Here is a 22,991-nt window from a genome sequence, read left to right as displayed (position 1 = left end):
GTAAGCATTGCAGTGTTTTTTTTTAATTTTCTCATTGTTAATTTTTATTTTCCATTTCTGGAAGAACTCTAGGATGAGATGAAAGCAATATAAAGGAGTACATGTATTCACGGTTTTAGTTTTTCACATTTAATTTTTAACATTATAAATAAAGGATATTCCATCTCAAAGTAATTATAAAGTTTCATAATTAGTCCAATTGAAATATTTAACCCAGTTTTCTTATTTTCAACAATCAGCTTCTACTTGTCTATAAACTGTTTACCTTATTAATACAAATTTCCTCATTAATACATTATTTATAATATTAAGAATAAATGAGTATGCAAATCACTCCTGTAAGGCCACAATTTGGCTTCCAATGGACATTTTGTTATTTTCATTTAGTGAATTGAAACATTATCGTGCGAATGCATAAAATGGACCCCAAAAATATATATCACAAAATAAATATATACTAGTTCGATTGATACGCACCTGACTCCGTCTTTTTCATTATATAAAATATGAAGGCGGTTTGATAAGTCAGCGACTTTTTGAATTTCCCGCGCAGTTATTCCAAATGCAACAGTGCTGTCGTCAGCTGTTATCTACCAGTGGGCAACTTTGTAATTTTGAGCAAGCTACTTCGTTCAGTTAGTGTTTGATAGCCGTTCAAAGCAGACAACCTCGTGAATTTTTACGAAAATGGAAAAAAGTGAATTTCGTGTACTGATTAAGCATTACAATCCCAAATCCACAAATTGGGATATGAACTGCTACCCCATCCAGCATATTATCCAGATTTAGCTCCATGCGATTATTTTGTGTTTCCAAACCTAAAGAAATGGCTGGGCGCTAAGAGATTTAAGTCGAATGAAGAAGTGATTACCAAAACAAATGCGTATTTTGAGAGCTTTGAGAAAAAAAAAAAAATTTTTGTCGATAAAAATTTGTTTTATTCAAAAGGTCACTGACGTATCAAACCACCCTCGTACATAAATTGAAATATTAATATTGGTATATATTATATTTACTATATATTTATTATTTATTCTTTATTCTACATAAGTTGAATTCTGTCATTTAAATTTTTATACTTTAGTAAGACCCTAAAGTAAAAGATGAAATAAAAATTAAAATTAAAATTAAATTTAGTTTTCGTAAAGCATTCCAAACACATAAATAGCTTAAAATGTCTTTTTAAAGGAAAATATTAAATTAAATAATCTCAGTTAATACATCCTGAGTTATGGTTGTACTTTGAATACAAAAATAAAACGTTCATTGTCATTTAGCATTTAAAATTCATTAAGTTTTAAAAGCTTTTATGTGTCTCAAGTTAACATTTTTCCATATGTGGCGTTGGTCTAGAAAATGAAGTAAAATGTATATTTTAAAAGGAACTTAAAATGCAGCTTTAAAAACAAAAAGGGAAGTATTGCATATTTAATGAAGTTTTTGTCAAAATTGATAAAGTTTGAAATTCTTAATTTACAAAAAATAAAACTTATTTTTATTCTCATGCAAGTATTTGCAAGAAAATACAATTAAATTTTTCTTACGGATGTACTTGTATAAAAATTTCGTACACTCGGATATAAGTTGCCGATTAACTATTTATGGTAAGAAGGTAAGAAATATTGGCAGATCGCATCATATTTATAAAAATACTTAGAAAATCAATATATCAAGAAACATTTTATTACCATATCATGAACACTAATTGCAAATAACTATATTTAAGAAAACATAATATTTATAGTACATAATATGCACGTAAAAGAAAAGTCTAAAGAAGAGTCTAAAGTCACTCTTTGGTGCACAAACAGGCCACGACGCATGTAACCAACACCTACACAAAATAGGTATATCCGACACTAATATTTGCAGATTCTGCTGTGATGAGGAATAGTCTATGGAACATCTGATCACCAACTGTGATGCACTAGGCCACAGAAAAAACAAAATTTTAGGTTCATACCAACTAGAGAATGCTGATCTTCGAAAACTCCCAACGAAGGAGCTGGTTCAATTCTTCGAGATACTAAATATCTAAATACAGAGGGGCCTTAGCCTAACCCGAAATCCCCAAAAACCATTACCATGCAAATACATTAATTTTGTTAATGTATTATTATTAGCGTTGGAGTTCATGAAATTAATCGCTTGTTAGACAGTGTAAAGATGCTAACTTAAGCCGAAAGAGCTTCGTAACTTTTGTGTACCTCAAATTGTCCATAATTTTAAAAAAGTTCCATATGTTCTGATAAATTCTACTTATATATTAATTTACAAATATTTACAAACACAAAAGAAAAAAGAAATAACTTAATTGGGATCTCTTTAAAAACTGCTAAATATTTGATTTACCGATTTAGATAACGGACAAGTACTTAAGTACTGTCTAGTTAAGCATAAGTTTGTTTCTAAGAATATACAGGAAAAAAATTAAAAGTTGATAATATTTCATACGACTTTTAAAAAAGTTATAGTTTGTTTACAGACAAACACTTCTAATAATGAGAAATGAAAACAGCTGTGCTTGATTTCAAGCTACTGAAACATTATTCCACTTCCACATTAAATTAAAAAGTTAATTCAAAATTTAAATTAACATCACTTTCACAATAAGTTACCATTGACTTGTTAACATATTTAAAAAAAAGTCCCTAATTGCATTAAAGAAGAAAGTTCTGAAACTCAATTCATTAATAAATTAATTTACCCAAAAAAAATCACTCATACGCTAACGATGACATTTCAGTCAAAAATACTTTATTCACAAAATGCATTTAGATTGCCTTTTTGTTATATTATTTTGTTTTAAATAATTATTTTTTTATACAATTTATATTGTAATTAAAATATATAATGTATATAAAAACAATAAAAAAAACTCAAAATTTTTTATTCATATTTAATATAATTATTTTTTATATAGAAATTGCAATATTGTTTTGTTAGTTATGGTAATAGAATTATTTATCCACTGTAATTACTTATTAAATAAATACTTAAATAATTTAAAAAGAGTGTGAAAAAAGAAAGTTATTTAAAGATATTAAAAAAAGTTATCAAATACTCCAATCGTTTGTTTAATATTGAGGATTCTATAAATAACAAACAAATGAAGAATAAATATTGTTCATTTTAAAGCTAACACACCGTAAAATACAAACAAGTAAACTATTAATTAATTTGATAATATTATTATCAAGATCTATAAAATAATAATAAATTCAATATAAAATATATATATATATATATATTTATAAACAATAGCAACATCAAAAAATAAACAGAGCAATACTGCGATTTCATAAATTTACATTGACTTATATAAAATATGACTTCCTTATTTAACAAATCAACTAACTAATTTATTAATATAAACATATTTTTAATAGTGAACATATTTTTGTATACATTAAAACTTAATTGAGACTTCTAACATATACGTATGTACATCACAAAATTATATTAGATTTAGACCAATACATTTCACCTATAATGAGTAATTCTCATTTTATAAGCTACAATTTATTTTTAATTAGGCTGGGATTAAGAAAAAGGTACACGTTCTATGAATAGCATAATTAAATATTAAATGGTCTTGTAGAAGAAGGGACAAGAACAGAAGAAAAATGATAAATAATAAGTTAAGATAAAATTTAACTAATGGCAATGGTCTGGTTTTTCCGGACACTAGTCTTTAGTTGAAAAACCAATTCTTTTAGCTTAAGTGTTGACGTAGACATATAGCGTCAATATATTTGTATCGAATTCTAATGTAACCCAGATACTTGTAAATCTTTGTAGGTTTACTCATTCCTAACGTAACATATTAGTCCAGTGATCACTCTTTATATGTATGTCTGAGCTCTTTGCTGAATATCAATGGTTGAAGCACTTGTATTGATACATAGTTAAATACCATTTGTCCCAATTGATTTAATGATGCTGTTATAAAGAAAAATATTATATAATTAAGCTATGAAACTAGCTGTTGAGAGGAATGTGTAGCTTAACTGCTTGAAGTTTCATTTTGTCAATTATATATCCGAGTGCTTACGCCATTTTAATACTCTAATGAGGTGAATCCTCAAATAGATGACATTATCTATTTGGAGTATTGGAACGTTATTTAATGAAATACTGAAAAAGTACCTCTAGTTATATAGTGAATGTGACATGACGACATTTTTGTTAATTAATTTTGATATGCAATTGGGCTTCTTTCATTTTTTTAGCATAAGTGATTTCCTAAAAACTATTTATAATAGACTATTTATAAAAACTATTTATTTTTATAATAGAATTACATTATACCGAATATACATGTATCATCGACAATGTAGAAGTACCAAAAACAATTACTATACACTTAAATCATTTAATTGCAGATAAGATATCAAGACTGATGGTATATTTAATAGTTGCCTTGTTTTATAAAAACGCCCGTTATATCGTGCTCAGTGAAAAGTTTAAAATCGGAAAAAAGCAGTAAGACAAGTATTATTTCATTTGATAATTTACTTCATCACTAGTTCCAAACTTTTTTACTAAAAGAGAACTGGTAAGGAGTGGTTAAATTATTTTACTAAAGAAGCTCAGTAATTTTGTTAGAAATCTATTTTCAAATATCTTGGATAATCGATAGAATACTAATACTCTGCAAAATCAAGCTAAAATAGTATTTATATTTTATTTTTTATTTAAATAAATCAATAACTTTGAGTTCAGCACAGATAATAAATTTTTGCAACTAAAAAGTAAAAAAAACGCTAAAAATACCGTTTTTAATACAAATAAAATTAATTTCAATTATGGATGATTACACATCTAACGCCTACCTATATTGCAGTCGTTACCATTCAATAAAGTGTAGCTTTACCCAAGTGTATCTATATAATTTCACAACGGATTGAATAGCGATAGATATAGTGAACATTATCTTCTTGTGCATGTTATTAATCGTTAATCGGTATTTTATGTGCCTATGTATGGCAAATAGTATAGTTATAGCAAATATAGCCAAAGAGTCAAACATTTTGCGGCAATAGTCTCGGTAATTTGATTCATACTTTCATGACTTATATGTGGTTTCTGTTTTGTTTTCAGCGCTTTTCTTTCGCAATAGGTTCTTAAAGTTATATCTATACTTTAAAGCATTTATATTTGCTATAGTTGATAGTAAAATAGTTATATATGTTTTCTTTTCTAAGTTGTAACATTTCAACTTATCAATACAAGATGCATCCACCATTTATTGCGTTATTATGTTAACAATTTCATATTTCAAAATTTTTTGCTCTCTTCACATAACTTATAATAACTTTAAGAATATATTTAAAAGCATATTAAATGTTTCAGTATATATCACTCAACATCGACGCCTTTATTAAATGGGTAATTGCCTAGATATAAGTTGGCATTATAATTTTTTGCTTATGCATATAGAAGTTTATATATTAATTAAATAAATATTATTTTATTACTTTATTTAAATATATAACACTATTAATTATAAAATACTTAGCACAAATATTGACGTCAGTCTCATAAATATTTAATTTTAATTACTTCATTTTTAAAACAAGTACAATTTATGACGCACTTTAATTTAAATATTTACTTTATTAAATAAATGTAATGATGCGAAGGCAATTACTTCGACAAATTTTAGGTTTAAATTACATACTCGTGTATCTACACCTCAAGCTATTTTACATTAAACAAATTTATTACATTAAATAGGTATTATTACTACAAATTAGGCAAATTGTGTAAAAACACTGTCGATACTTCAAAATGCGTATAAAATACGAACATTAATAAATATTGAATATATTGAAATATTGAAATAGAATAATAATTGAAAAAAAATTTAAATAAAATACATTGAAAATTTTAATAACTACTCTAACATTTTGTTTATTATAAAAAAATAGAAAATTGAAAACTACTGTACTGTACATTGTGCGTTGTTATATACATATATCAAATTAATAATGCATCGATACTTATTTAGTGTAAAACTAAACTTTTATTATTTCCGCTTCCTAATAAAAATGCCTCCTCGGAGATTGCCACCTTGACGTGGTGAGGAGACTCAGTAGTTACGAAAATTCTTCGAGCGATACCGGTGGTAAAATGCTACTGGTAGGGTCTCCCTTGCCGGTAAGGTCGAATGAGAAGTAATGAAGCTAAACGCAGTCCACAACTTAGCAACAGTACTCATAATTAGCGGCTACAAAAGGCGTCTGTTCACCAGGTTAGGAACGGTCTATTTAAAAGTAACTTGTTACTACGTACAAAGCTTGCAGGACTGACATTGCCCATCGTCAGGGCTTTCCTCCCTTCTTTAACTATTTTCTGGAAATAAAACATGAGTCAAAACCCGATGCAATTACAATCTCCAAGTGGTACCCGTCCTTATACTTCGAATCCACCTGCTTCGGCAGTAGGCACAATGAATTTGGAGGTGCGTAACTCATGTTTAAACTGAATCTCTTCGTTAGGTACAACTGTAACCACATGGCCCAATATTCCCCTGGGAAAGCATGGGAATGAAGTAGAAGAAAAAATAAAGATGAACTAAGCATGAGCTTTAAACTAATTTCAAAATAAATCTATAATAAGCTAAAGAGTTATCACACTGATTTGAAATACATAACAATATTTTAAATTCGTATATTAAAGAGTGGACTATATAAAGCGATATCTAAGTATATATTTAAACCTATGTACCGTAAATTAAAAATGCTAAAGCTCGTAAGCATTTCAAATTTTTGGGTCAAAGCATCAATAAATGAAATATGCGCATTATTCTATTTTTATCAAGCAAATTCATTTTACACATAAGTGTGGTTTGAATATATTTCCGATGTTATCTAATTAAGTGATCATATTAAGTGACCCATGATAATAGGAAAAACTTTTACCATTATTGTACAAAAATCATAATCTGAATTTACCCACAATTTTTGAACTTTTATGTCTTTTAAAATCGTTTCATAAAACTATTTAGAGATGAATATATTTTAGTTACTATAAAATCAATACATGCTGTTTACGCAGAAGCGGAAAGATCAGTTGGTAGATCTCTTCCTTGTGGATATGTGTGTATATATTTTTACAACCGATAAATTATTATTTAATTAATTTAAATTAACTTAGATAAGTTATTATTATTTTGTCCAACTTTAGCGTTCTCTTAAATTTAATCAATCGTTCTATATGAGTTACTAATTAATTATTTATTGAATTTGTTCTTAAATGCATATTACTAGGATTATATATTAAAATAACAGGAAGCATTTCTGCAAAAATTACCGTAACAAGCGTTAATAAGAGCATTATAAATTTTACGCCAGTAAAATGACTAACAAAAAATCCTTTAAACCAAAAACCACAATACCTCATAGTACGGACGTTGTTGATCTTCAAATATTTATATTGGACCATTTATTTACTCTCAGCTGTGGTCTATGTTAAATTTTTATATTTGAACCTTTATTTACTGAGCTGTTGTCTGTCTAACTTCAACTACAATAGTTACTTATGAGTTATAATTTTCATAATTCTTCTCCAAAATAGTTTTTATATATATTTAAGTACTCGTAAGTTATATAAAAACAACTATCCACAGCTTCCCTGCCAAGCTGTAAGTTAGTTACTTTCCTTACATTTTTTCCTTGTTTGTATTAAATTAACCCTAAGCGTTATTGTATGCATAATCCAGCAACATTTGCCATTTTAACTCCACGTTTAATCCCCACTTTACGTCACTTAAAATGTCGTAGCTACAAGCGCTCAGCAACTTTTATAACAACGAGGGAGGTGCAGAAGATTAAATGAGATGGAAAAAAATACTTGAATATGTATGAAGCAATTTTGTATAAAAATTGCACTGACACGTTCCCCTAAAGTGCACGCTTGGTTAAATTAAAAATAAGTGGGAAAAGAATAAAATCATGACAATTGGATTAATAGTCAGTTTTATGACTTAATAATTTATTTAAAAAAATTTATAAAAATTTTAGAAATTTTTATTAACAAATTTATTATTAGCACATAACTAATGCGAAAAAAACAATTCATTATGAAAATATAAAAAAAAAATCTATTTAAGTTTTTAAATTAATTATTTTATTCTGAATTAAAACAGGATTTGGATTTTATAAAAACTTGTCGACATATAGTTTATAACGTCAGTATAAGCTTTTTTAACGACTTCTACGTCACCACTTTCTTTTTGTTAGTAAATGCATTGCTCTGAACACATGAAACTTTCACGGTACCAGGTCAGGTGAACACGGAATATGGTTGACATGACTAACGCAGATAACAGGCAATAGATGATATCATTGCAAATTCTTATTTTTTAATAAACCCCATTTACTTTGTAATGCAACTGGTATATTCACTTTCTTAAAGCTGCAAAATCCCAAAAAGTTCAGTAAAAAACAAGATAAATAAATATTTTTGAAGAGCTTAATTCAATTCTATAAATTTGAAAAAAATTTTGACTTTTATTTGATAACTTCATGAACCAAATCTGTGCATGTATAATGTATGTATAATGATTCCATCAAATGGAATAATTCGAATTCAATTCAGTCAAATTTTTGTATTATAAACTTTACATCATCAAACTTCTTTAAAATATAGGAAAGGTTTTATTTTTCTCCAAATAATCCACATATCTATAAGAAGATAGCTTACTTTTCTATTATTTTTATATCCAAACATTTGTCTGCAGAATAGCCTACCGATTTTTGGGACAAGTCATTGAAACTCAGCTCACATTCTTTGCAGTTTACTTGGCTTATTTGCTCTTTCTCGCAAAACAATCCATTTAAACTTTTTAAAATTATATCGGCAATCAAGTATAAAACTTTTGTTAAATATCATAAATGTGTTATTTTTTAATAGAATTACCATTTTGTTAAAAATTACCATATAACCATTTATATATTGTCTATCCCAGGATAGATCTTAGCAGTTGTTAATAACATAATAACGTTCAATTCCTCTGTGCCCTCAACGCAGTGTTTACATTTGTTTAATTCAAAGATGAAGAATTTGTGCTGGTGGTGCTTGCAGCTCGTACTATTTTCAAATCATGTCTCTTAAATAACAGTTTGTTTTCTAATCTGCTTTTGTTGAAAAGTACATATTTTATTATAATATTGAATGTTAATTGGTACATGTTAGAAAAAATTTGCATTTAATAGATTTAAATTTAGTTAAGCGTATACATATATATCTCAACTACATCATATACAAAAAATGGATCAATCAAATCACTTTAACAACTGCCAGCAAGCAGTCAAGGCAGTTAGAAAAAGTTTAAAACAATTATTTTATTACAGTATTATAAAACAAATTGATATTAATTTGAATGTAAGTTACAGTATTTAATAATTTTATGGGAACAAGTATTGTAAACGAGATAAGATTTTTTATTATTTCATATACAATACTTATCATTTCATTCATAACCTACCACAATTTAGGCACTATTGAGAGAGTAAAAATAATCTATAATTTTTTTATTATGCTCATAAATTTATTATTTCGACTATAAAGAATAATAAAAAGAGAAAAATATTATGAAAACAGTACTCATATTCAAACGAAAGAGAAGAAATAAATAATTATTTTTATCTCATAAGAAATAACATACATAACTTTTTTAACACTCACTTGATAATATTTTTTACTTCTGTATATATCTCTCATTGTAGTGTAATTAGCAACAAATATTTAAAAAAAAATTTTTTTTAATTCGGTTACATATATATATATATAATATAATACGTAAACAATATAATATATATTCACAATATAAACAAATAGATTTGAGTACATGTTTAGTATTCAGATATCGTTTTCATACCAGTATTTGCGATTTATACGATATTCAATAAACTTAATTTGGTTTTAATATTTATAAAAATATTTTATATTTTTTATGTTCATATTCATTCGTATTCAAATTCGTCATAAATTTTTTTATTTTTCTTAATAAATGATTTAATTAAGCAAACTCATTCAAAGAGAACAAATTTATTCTACATATTCATAACATAAATTTATAAATTTCATTTTGATTTCAATTCATAAAAAGCTGTAAAATTTATAATTAAATTTTTAAAGTTATTAATTTAATTCTAAAATAATATCAACAAAACGAGAAGAAAAATATAAATATTATACATATGTATATAATAATATATATAAATATAATATATATATATATTATTATATATATTTATATATATAAATAAATATATATATATATATTATAAATCTACTTTTTACAAATATTTATATAACTCTTATAAACATTAAATATATATTTTCATTGAGCAATTTTACATATATTCTAAATGTATAAAAAAAATGTTATTAAATATTACCTCTTAACAAAATTACACACGATCAGCAACTGCAATAAACTGTAAAAACTGATCTTCAATTCAGTTTATCTCATTACTCTGTAGATTGAATATTTAAGAAAAGCGATCGCTGTACTATTCGATATTCATATACCATACATATACATATAAAGAAAACATAAATAAGGTTTTGAATTCTTCGAATGAAGGTTTTAGAAATCAAAAGGAAACCATTGCTCAATAAGTGCCAATATGACAAAACTTATATATCATATATATAACGTTTGATAAAAATTTCATATGAAAAAATATGCAACAACTTAAAAGATATACTAAAAAATATATTTAGCCTTATTTGAATATCCATTAAAGATCTTCTAATTATAGCTGAAAAAGTATAACTTATTTTAAAATAGGGATAAGAAGCATTAAATGTATAAAAGACTAATAAAATAAATGAAATGAAACAGTAAATTAGTTTTTAATATCTTATTTATAAACACTTGTCCTAATTTGAAATATTACATTAAGCACAACTAATTACTTTTCTTTGTTTTAATAGACTTTCCAACACATTTTCCTTTACGACGGCAACAAATTAACTTACATAATTTAATAAAAATTAAAATTACTACAAACAAAACAGCCAATAAAAATCCTATAACGTCCAATGATAATAACTGCCAACTATTCAAAAATACTGCTGGAGATTGCATATGTTTAGCTCCCTTGTGACGTAATATATACTCAACCCAAAATACAGCAACTTGACGTGCAGACATAGGTCTATCTCTGTATAAAACTGAGAACTGCTTTATAGTGTTGGTATATTTTGGATTATCTAGAACTTCAATAATGGTATTTTTAAAGTCCTCTGCATTCAGATTAATATAGTCTAATGAAAGACCATATCCTGCGCGTATAACATTTAAAGCATTCGCTGGTTGATCACCGAAAAGTGGTATACACACCATTGGTACACCGTGGAATTGTGATTCGACAACACTACCTTGTCCGGCATGTGTTATAAAAAGTTTCACATTTGGATGTGCTAAAATATCATCTTGAGGTAACCAACTTCTGTAAACAATATTATCTGCGAAACCCGGAGCATCAGCTTCTTCCCATTTCCAGAGTACCTTATATGGTAATTTCGATAATACATCGAACAACAGTTTTGCTTTTTCTTTTGGTAAAAATGAACCCTTAACATTTGAACCTAAACTGAAAAATATTGCTCCGTTTTTAGCACTATCAAGATGTTGTTTTATATCTTCAGGTAATGGATCAGGTTTTTCTTTGATTTGTATGCCACCAATTTCAACCATGGCAGGTACATTTGGTCTAATAGGTCCTTGACTGAAATGATGATTAGTGAATACGAGTGATATATTTTTTTTGATTTCATCCAAAGAGGGATACTCATCAGCTGGAAAATACGTTCTAAAATTAAAATTAAATTATAATTATAATTAAATAAAATTGAAGAGTCTAATGAGACTTTAGCATAATATAGAAAATATTTTGTTAATCTAAAATATTTTTAAATAATTGTTTTATAATTAATCTTGTTGACAGACCATTTTACCAGATCATTTACAGGGTACTTTTACGTATTGCAGCCATTCGGATCAGAATACTGAGTTTTATAAAAAAAGAACAACTTGTTGACAAATGTCGATTTGGGTAATAATCATAAAATCAATGTTTTAATATTTTTTCGATTTGTATGTTTTTATTAAAGTTAAGTCTTCAATCTTTTCCATCTACCTCGAAAAACTTCTATTGAAGTTTACAAACAATACATATTTTCGAAACATCCAGTGAATCATTATTAGATGTGAATACTATGTTAATATATATAAAATTTCTAACATCCTGCAAATCGGGATTTTTTCTAATCAAGATAGCATTTCAATTGTCTTTTATTGATAATTTATGGATAAGTGTACAGGTATAGACAATTATCTATTTCAGACAATAAAGGAGCGTTTATAAGGACAATTATATTCGTCACTTTATTATAAATACATACATACATACTTTTACCCAAATAATTCTTTGGATTATTAATTTATTTTATTACATTTAATTTTTTTAGAGAGGTTTCGAAAAGTAGTAGTTTAATTTTTTACCCAAAGTGATTTTGGGGTTATGGACGCAGTTATACTTTCTATTAATGTAGGTTTTAAACTTTTTAAGATCTCCAACTGTTCATACAAAAGCAATTCACGATTTTAGTGCATCGTTATGAATGCGAAATAAATATCTGTTACAAAAACAAAAAGCATTGAAAACGCATTTGCAACACCCTTGCACTTGCAATACCAAAAGCGTATTGCATTTGCGATTGCATTAATTTCACAAGAGTCTATTATGGGTAGCACTTCTTTGATAGTTTTTGGAGAAGCAGCTGTTTTTGCATTGTAGTGTTAGAATGGTTCAATTAACAATCTAAATAAGTATAACAATCAAATGAAAACCAATAACAAAAACAGCTGTTAAAAAGCATTTGCAATAGCACTTCTTTGAAAGTGTGCTCACATAGTTCAATATTGCAAAAACGCATTTGCAACAAAACATCAAGATCGTGAATTGCCCTATAATGTCTTTATCATTTTAAATTAAGTTTGAAGAAGATCTTTAAACTAATGGACAATATGTAAATGACCAAGTATAAATTATTTTCCGCGTATCTTAACCTGTTGCGAATTATAGCACATATTGACAAGTAATGCCAGCGCAACATATACATATACCTATATACGCACATATTTTTAAACTCTGATTTGTTTGTTAGCATTATCTTACCAGAATAATCAACAACAAAATTATAAGCATAAGAATTGCTACCAAAATTGATAGCAAAATCCAGATGTTTAAAAAAATGGCACATATTTTCCACGATTTCAGAGGCCCGTTATTCACTTACTAATGTATGGATTATTAGACCAATATTATCCATTAAAAATTATCTTATCAAAACAAACACTAAAACACACGATTATCAAATGAACAAGTATTTTGCAGACTGATAACTACTTTTCCTATTGATAAATATTTTATTGATTAAATAATAGTGAGATTAATATAATATATATAGATTTAGAAATTTCAAATTTTATACACATTTATAAGTACATTATTATAGTCTTACATGTATAATTAGATGTAACATGATAATTTAGAATTTTTTACCTGTAATATTTATTGTTTCCGTGATTGAGTAAATACTTTAGTACTAAACTCTCTACTAATGAAGCTAAAAAGTTTTGCACTCGCCCAAAGAAAGTCAACGGTTGTTTTAATCCACTAAGAACGGTCGGCACATACGAAATTTGTTCTGGGTTTCCAACCAAACTGTTTATAGCCAACATAGGTTGTACCACAAAAGAAACCACTGTTGGACAATCGAAATATGCACTTAATCCAAAATGGAATTCATTCATAAAATAGCCATACAATATAAGATCAAATGATGATTTTTTATGATTTTTTAAGAATTGTTGCATTGTTGGATGTCCCATAGTCTCATTTGCCATTCCTATCACATTAGATACCAATTGACTCATACGTTTATAGACCGGTTGTGGATTGTTTATCATTTCTTTAGCAAACTTATCAGCAAAATTTGATGCATTAATGTAAATAAAATTGTATTTGCCATTTTTATTTATATTAGGCACAGTAGATAGTACAGTGACATTATGTCCAGCATGTCCCAAAGCATCAGCTATAGCACTGTGTATTAGAATGTGTGACTTTGAGGGACTTGGAAAAAATCCAAGTATATTTGCAGAATTGGTCTCATTTGGTAATGAGACAATAAGAATTAGTGTAAAAACCAACGAAACTAATAATGATCGATTAAACATTTCGAACTATAAATTGAACTAGTCAATAGCGGAGTATAAACAATACTGAAATTTTTATACGAAATATGATTGAACATAAACCGAACTAATACTAAACGAATTCACGTACATCTCTTATGCTTAGCGCTGAGCTAATGTGAACTGATAAAGTAAAGCAGGGAGTTATGTTTCATAGTATTCTCTACGGTGTAATTGTACGGAACAATAGTTTATGTTATAAATATATAGTTATAAATAAAATATTTGTGTATATTTAAAAAAAATTATTATACATTTGTTTTAAAACAAATTGCCACAAAATTATATTTAATCAAATCAAATTTTTTTCTTATCTGAAATGTGGTAATGGCAAATTTTAAATATAGTTCCTCATAGGCTTTCAATACAATCTCTGAATAAATCTACTTTTTATTTAATAATATATTTCAACCTTTCTATTCATAATGGATTTCTTATCATAAGAAATACAATTCTTAATTTATATTATTATTGCATAGTGAATCATTTTAATTTAATACAGTTCGTAAGGTGTAGAGCTACCACACTGAAAGTTTTTATATAGATCATAATCATTTTTCAATAATGTGTCCACCATTTTTTTGTTTTTTGAATAGTGTCAATATTATTTCTAATAATACAAATTAGTTTCCAAAACATGTCTAGAGACCATAAATAACATGTCATAAATCTACACAAGTTATTTAATTAAAACTCATCAAACGGAAATACATTACAGCACTTGGTCATAAAATCAAACTCTACATATGGTGCAGAAAATTAAGAGTGAATCCAAACTGTCTTAATTGAGAAAACCATGTTCTATTACTTTTTCTTTTACACAACTTAAAAGGAAGTCAACTACTCATCTTTTTCACTAATCCTGGTAAATAGTGTATCCGTCTTTACAAAATTTATAATATGATACATTAATATCCGCCTCTTTAAGATTTCATCCAAAGACAAACATATAACAAACTTTCTATTGGTTAATATTCAAGATTTCTTTATATCTTTTATACATTTTACAACATATAATCGTTTAGTCTTTCTGGCAATTACATACATTAAATTGTTTCAATATATAAATATGGTTTCCAAAGACAACGTCTTCTCCAAAAAATAACATTTTAGATAATATTGTACATATACGGTTAATGCTATAATTGCATGTAAGGTTCTATAGTGTTAATCCCTGTGTGGCTCTGACTGTTTCAAAATCGTCATTGGAAAGAGCATGAGCAGTGGCAATTGTAAGCGCAATCATTTCTATATTGTGTTTTGTGTCCAAAGGTAAAAAACAAATGTGAAAGATCCTTTATGGTAAAGAAAATTAATACTTCACCTTTAGTAAAGGATTCTACTTAAGTTTCAGAAACTTGTTACGGTGTAACATACTTGTTATTTACTTATACATTATCCAATAGAATTGAAACTGATCTGTACTATGGGTTCAATATATTGCAAATTGATAGTTTACTGCAATATTGATACGTAGTTGGTAACTGAATATTGTCAATAAATTTTATATATATTTTTTTTGTGAAATTACAACCTGATCAATTGTAAGTATTCGGTAATGTTACAGAATACTTTTATACAAAATTTTTAATTGAGGTTTTATAACTTTAACTAGAAAAAATTGAATAACTAACTAGAAAAGTTGAATTTATGACTTTACCGAACAAGTTTGCCAATCTATATATAAACACCAAAGCATTTTAAAATTTGAACATATTACGTTGCTGACCAGTTATCTGTAGAGGCAAGTCCTTAGAGATTCATTCACTTTTCAGAAATTGAAATTATTCAATTATTAAAAAATTAAAACTATATCTATTCCATTAAAAAAATTTGTCTAAAAACTTTATCTTTTATCTTTATCGGTAAACAGTCAAACAAATTTTCAAATAAGTTTATTAATTAAATATGTTTCTTCTGGAAGCCATCTTTAAATTGTAAAAATATATTAGAGTTATTTTGGAAAGATTTGAGATTACTTTCTACATCTACAGACAAACGTACATCGTTAATTTATATTATTATGCTTAGTAAGTATGTTTACCACCTCAGAGTTCACTTTCATCACTTCTTAAATTTGGTTACAAACTTAACATATTCTTTATTCACAATAGTGTAAAGGATAACAGGGTATATTCATATGTATATACCTAAACATAGCGTAAACCTATAGTTTTATTATTTCTGTTTCAAAACATTCCTTAGTGCTGAACTACAAAACTCAGGAGCAGAAATAAGTAATTAATTAAACGAACTGCCACAAACGCCATTAAAACCTTATCCTACGTGACAATAATATTCTTTATATCTCGAAATTCCCGAGTAAAAACAACAAACTCAAATTTTTTAACAGAATATCCTGAACAGAATGAAATTTGTACTCAAAGTTGTTCCTTGGGGAGGAACACGTTTCATTTGTTAGTAATCACGAATACAGCCACCGAACTATAAAGCTACAACGCATTGTTTAATTTTAATGAAAACATAATAGTTTGCCTCAAAGTAATGAATTACAATTTTTGTTTAAATTTCTATGGGGAATAAATTGTGAATATTTCATTAATGTGAATACGGAATAAAGAAAACTTGTGTTATTCAAACATATATGTATATAGATGTAGATGTGATTCATCTTCTGCCTATTATATTGTATTTAAGTAAAGTACAATTTCACAAGTTCAGTAAAAAACTTATTTAAGCTGAGTTATGCAAGTGTACATATAATTAGAATGAATTCACTATCGAAAATGTATTAGTTTGTTAATATTGCAATATTTGTTTTGTAACTCATATTTACTCAAATATGAAGGGTCAACCAACACCTCGAAGACCTCGACTATGCGGACAACATAGTTTTACCCTCTTCAAATAAAGAGCATATGCAGACAAAAATTGATCCCCTTTCAACTACAGCCACACTAGTGGGGCATGTGGATGAACATAAGCAAAACAAAGGCATGCACGATTAAGTGAAATCAAACTCCCACTTTTACAATCAGTAATACCAACATAGAAACCGTTGAAAATTTCTACTACCTTGAAAGCATAATAAATTCAACGGGAGGCGCAGTCATTGAAGTATGAAGCAGAATTAGCAAGGAAAGATCTGCATTTGCAAGTCTCCGTAACATCTGGAGGTCAAGCGAATTATGTCCAAAGAGCAAGATCAATGTATATAACGCATGTGCTGTATTTGCGAAATATATTAAGAATTTGGTGCCCCCAAATTCAATGGACAATGAAACGCTGCTGCAACTCACAAACCAAGAAAACATCAACATGCAAATAAAACGATGAAAATATAACTGGCTTGGGCACACATTAAAAAATCCCTACGAAAAGGTCTGTCATGCTGTTCTACAATGGAACTTGCATGCGATCGAAGACCCGGCAGGCCTCAGATCACTTGGAGAAGAACCATCCGGCATGAAACTAACAAATCATTTAATGAATTAAGATATTTAGCATTAAACAGAAATACCTGGTGATTCTATGTAAATAGTCTATATTCCTGATGGAATATGGCTTAATAATAATAAACACACTCTTAAATCGGAAAGTTGTAGATAATATTGAATTCAATTGCTGAAGTTTAACGACGTAACTGCAAGGAATTTCAAATTATGCTGCTAAACTCCAAATTGAAATTATTTCGCAAAATTGCTGTATCTTTATAGGTTTTATTTCATTCAAAGAACCGGAGAGGTAATAAAAAAATATAAAAATATGAAAAATAAATAAAAACTAATATTTGATAGTATACTTTAACAATTTGAATACAAATTATAAATTTCTGCTTAGAGGGATCATTTTGAAAGCACATAGTCTTGTATTTATAGAAACCCAATAGGTTTAGGCGGTGTGCGAGTTGGAGTAAATTGTTGATAAATTGATGGAAATAGTAATTATGTCAGTATGGTAGCGAATGTTGGTATTTACCAAAATTTCGAGTACGGTTAATTAGATAAAAATTATATCAATTAGATGTTCTATTATAAAAATTTTATAAGTTGTTTAATAAATAAATAAATAAATTTGAAAACTTTTAACCAAAAATAATAAATATGTGCATTAAATAAATAAATAAATATTTACATAAGTGCAGTCCAAAAAATCCCTAGAAAATTTCAATTTACTTTACCTCAATTTACTCGAACTCGCACACGACCTTTATTATTTACCATCAATTATGTTTCAATATATAAAATATATATATAAAATAAAAAAAAAGTAAAATGAAATAAATATTTAAAAATACAGACCCATTTATTGATACCGTAAACAATAAGAAAGAATTACAATTTTCAATTTTAAAGAAAATAAAATATAATATACAATATATGGAAGAAGTTTATTAAGAGACAACGAAACTAATTTCAATATTTTGAAAAAGGCTACATATATAGCACAAACACCACTATCTATGCCCTCAATAGATTTTCATTCATTAGGCTACTTTATAGAATATTTCTACACTCAAAGCAATAATTATAATTATAATTAATAATTATTAGCAATAATTATCAATAATTATAAAAATATAAAATATAGCTCTAATATAGCTCTATTTTAGAGCTAAATTACAAAAATGTAGCTCTAAACTACAAATACAGCTCCAAATACAAATGGGACCATATGTTCATAGATCCAGCGTTTTTATCAAAATAATGGTTATTCATTTAGAACAGGCTTTTGTTTCATTATCGCCTCTCCTTAGCTTCGCACATGTACTTAAGTACTACTTTATATTATTAATAAAACATCACTACACTATAATCTAAATACAATAACGTAATCAGAGATAACAACGTATTAATGGTTGCATGATTTTTTCCATATAAATTAATTTAATTGATGAAACAATATATAATAAATTAAGCTATAATTTGCATATTTTACATATCACATAAAATGTATAACACATTTAGTAATTTGTGTAAATACACAAATAACTAATTATCTATATCATTATGATGTTAAGCTTTAAAATATGAAATACGTATACATTTATTTATTAAGTAATTTTGGAATCATGTTGTGAAATATTTAAAGCAACCAAAATTATCTGAAGAGGTTTAATTATTAACCATCAATTATATTTTTAAATGTTTTAATATTTTAAATTAAAATATCAAACTTATAAATTTGGAATGGGCTTTAGTGAAGAATATTTGTTATTTAGTAATGCCGATGTTTCGACGTTTTTTTTTTTGTTATCTTATTCAGGGCATATGAGTTTTTAACTATATCTAGTATAGTATTATACACGTATATTATCGATATATAAGCAATAATTTTTAATAAGACAATATAATGCAAAATATTCACAAAGAGAGAGAAAATATTCAACGATAAGTGTAAGCAATCAACTATTTACTTAAATAATTTTAAATTGATTTTTGTTAATTTACAAATTTCTGTAATAAATAATATATATTGAATGAATATTTCCTATTACAAAATAAAACCAATTCATTAATATAATACATAACATTGAATTTTTATAGATTGTGTTATATACACATAATAGAACTATAAATATTATATATATTAACTAAATAATTACAATTATCTTATACTTGTTCATACACACCTTAATTTCGCACAAATCTTAATTACATCTTCGTTTCAGCGAAATTAAGTTGTTTTTTCAATACAAAATTCAGTTTTAAGGTTAGAACGAAATTAAGTAAAATAGCCTTAATTTCGTTGAAATGAAGGATGAAATTAAGAGACATTTCATATGCAACTATGCGTAAGATGAATTTTTAGCTAAAAATAAAGTCGAGATAACGAAAAAGTGACATTTTTTTAAATGTATGTCAGTAACAATAGACTTTAATAAAACTGGGAAAATATTTTGAAATTTTCAAATTTGAATATAGTGAAAAATATTTACAACAGATATTTAAAAGTGTCTTAATTGATAATAAAGTGGTAATACAGAAGTACCACATATCTTTTGAACATGCTAAATTTATCTATAACATTATTATGATTGTAAAGTGTTAGTCTTTCTCCAGTGTTAATCTTTTGCTAAATACCCTTACTTTATCTATTACATGGACATTGTTAAAGTCTAGAGTATGTATATTGCTCATAATGCATTGTGCTAGTGCTCTAGTTTATAGTTTCGACTTTGACATCATTTTTCATTAATCCTGGTTCCTAATGTCCGTTTCATTGTACCGATGTAGATTTGATTGCAACTTTCTTCTTCCATATAATCTTCAAAAATACAAAACAAATTTATGATGCAATTCTTTTTTGCAATCATATGTGAATAAGAACGTAATGTATTAAGTTTCATTATAATTTAAATTGAATTAATAATAATAAAAAGAAAGGATTTAAATTAATAAATATCTTTCAAAAAATACATTGATGTACGAATGGTACAGGATCGTTTTTGCTTATTGATTTGTATATTTTCATTTATTTAAAGAAAAATCGCAGATTCGTAATATAAAATATATCTTGTACGCTTCCAGAAAATAGCGCCTATTCATTTCAATAAGACATCATATGTCTTTTTTTGAGAATTAAATATAATTGATACTCTTTGTGAAATCTTTATGATTTTCTTGCAAAATTACTTAATTATTTTAAAAACTGATACTTTTGAGAGGTATTCAATTATTAAGTATCCTTATTGCAGTTATGTGTGATATATATATAAGCGTACAAATATGATGTAATATCATATAAGTTCTTAAATCACAAAGACTATGTTCCTTAAAACACTATGTTCCAGAAGAATATTGTCAACTGAAAAATCGCCACTTTAATGTTTAATTAAGGAAATCAGGCGTATATAACACGGTGGGGAGACTTAAGACTAGAAATAATTGAATTGGAATTTTACTTAAAAATTAATTTACAAAAAGTATCAACCACAATCTTAATTAATCTAAATAAAAACAATTTACTATATTTAAAGACATTTTGTGAACTAAAAGAAATACTGATCATTTTTTAATGTTAGTCTATTTTTGCCGAAAGTGACGCGTCTTATTACAAAAAGAAATCATTTAAAAGATAGAAGCGTTCGAATAGGAAGGAAAAGATAACAGCAAAAAATTTTAATTAATTTATTGTAATTTGGCTGACCATACAAAGCTGTTTCGAGTATTGTCAAGTACTCATCAGCAGTGGTCTTAGGAAATATTCAAAATTTTTTAATAAGTTTTTAGTCCGTATATTATTTGTTCGGACTGCAAGGTTTCATTTTTTATTTTCAATTTAAAATTTGTAATTTATTTAAATTAAAATAAGATCAGACAAATATTTTTTTCTATTTTTTTACAAAACGTCTTTAATAACAATAATATTACTATTAAAAGTAAACACTAATTTACTAATTATTCCAATATTAAGAAATATGTCTTTTAAATTATTTCATTTTCAATTTCGCTTCTCCGTAGGAGTCGCGCTCTGTAACTCTATATCTCAGTAAAGATAATCAAGTTTAAAGTATATTTATTTTCATGAAATTAAAACGTCATCGATTTATCGATCAAACAAATTATAGTATTGGCGATTATCGATATAATTTTCGATATTCAATAAAACATCAGCTGATTTTTATTTTTGTTATGCAATAACTTCTAAAGTAATTCGATTGAAACGTTTGAGAAATAATTAATAAAGACATATCAGTAGGATTAATGGCTTTATAAATCAAGTTTTTTAATTTCACTTTTTCACCTTTTTTATGGACTTCTGTTAAAGATAACGAAGGAAAGAAAAGTCTGCTGCTTTGGAAATTTAGTTTTATAACTTAACCAAATAACAATTAAAAAAGACTTTCAGAGTTTTATCATTTTATAATTTTACATATTTTTCAGTTAAAGATTTACCAAGCTATATATGAATAACTCTAGTAAATGTCTGAGAAATTGTTCACACAAATTTGTAGTTATATCTGTTCAAACCCATCAATTAAGTTTCTTTAGTGAAAAATTCAATTTTTGACTATAAAGTTAAATTCATATACATTACGTATAGTAAAATTGCTACATCGTGAAAAAAAGAATTTGAGAAGATCTTAAGCGCAACGCAATGATAATAATATTTTATTGATTAATATTCTATTAGTATTAACATCTAGAATAGTCAAAATATCTAGATGTTTTTGTACAAAAGTTGTTTAATTAAAAAAAACTTTTTGTATTAAAATATTTCGCAATTCCACGCTGTTATTACCAATGGAGATATACTATGTTGAATGTTAAGCGGAACATGTTAGACAAAATTTACACTTATTTATTTCACCATATATATGTATTTCAATTTACCATATATATATACATATTATATCATATACCATATACGAAAAATGGATCAATTAAATCACTTTAACAACTGCCAACAAGCGGTAAAGGTCGATAGTTAGAAAAAGTTCAGAAAAATTAGTTTATAGCAGCAAATTAAAAAATGTTGATATTAATTTTGAGCAAGTCACGCTATTTAGCAATCTTTTGACCGCAGCCTTTGGAAACAAATATAAACGAGATAAGATTTTTTATTATTTCATATACAATATTTATCATTTCATAACCTACCACAATTTAGGCAATATTGGGAGAGCAAAAATTATCTATAGTGTTTTTATTACGAGTATATACGTACTTGTAGATTTATTATTTTGACTCCAAACAATAACAGAGAGAAGAAAGTATTTTCAAAACAGTACTCGTATTCAAACCAG

The 22,991-nt window shown here is 26.5% G+C and overlaps 1 protein-coding gene across 1 annotated transcript; it reads right to left on the bottom strand.

Moving 5' to 3' along the window:
• Nucleotides 1-10,924: 10,924 nt before the first annotated feature.
• On the bottom strand, nucleotides 10,925-14,263 carry LOC119666574 (UDP-glycosyltransferase UGT5-like). The gene is made up of 2 exons (XM_038075856.1): nucleotides 13,587-14,263; nucleotides 10,925-11,831 (listed from the first exon to the last, which is right to left on the bottom strand). Exons 1-2 carry the CDS (start codon nucleotides 14,261-14,263, stop codon nucleotides 10,925-10,927), a joined length of 1,584 nt encoding a protein of 527 aa, XP_037931784.1.
• Nucleotides 14,264-22,991: the final 8,728 nt, after the last annotated feature.

This window comes from Teleopsis dalmanni, chromosome 1 (assembly GCF_002237135.1).
Source record: "Teleopsis dalmanni isolate 2A chromosome 1, ASM223713v2, whole genome shotgun sequence".
Classification (NCBI taxonomy): Eukaryota; Metazoa; Arthropoda; class Insecta; order Diptera; family Diopsidae; genus Teleopsis; species Teleopsis dalmanni.
The sequence above is the reverse complement of the archived record's forward strand: the minus strand, read 5'-3'. Positions and strand labels throughout refer to the sequence as shown.

Excerpts from the sequence above, each read along its gene's own strand:
- LOC119666574 (XM_038075856.1), bottom strand. The coding sequence starts at position 14,263 with ATGTTTAATCGATCATTATTAGTTTCGTTGGTTTTTACACTAATTCTT. Across the intron at positions 11,832-13,586 it reads GGAAACAATAAATATTACAG|AACGTATTTTCCAGCTGATG; the intron begins GTAAAAAATTCT and ends TTTTAATTTTAG.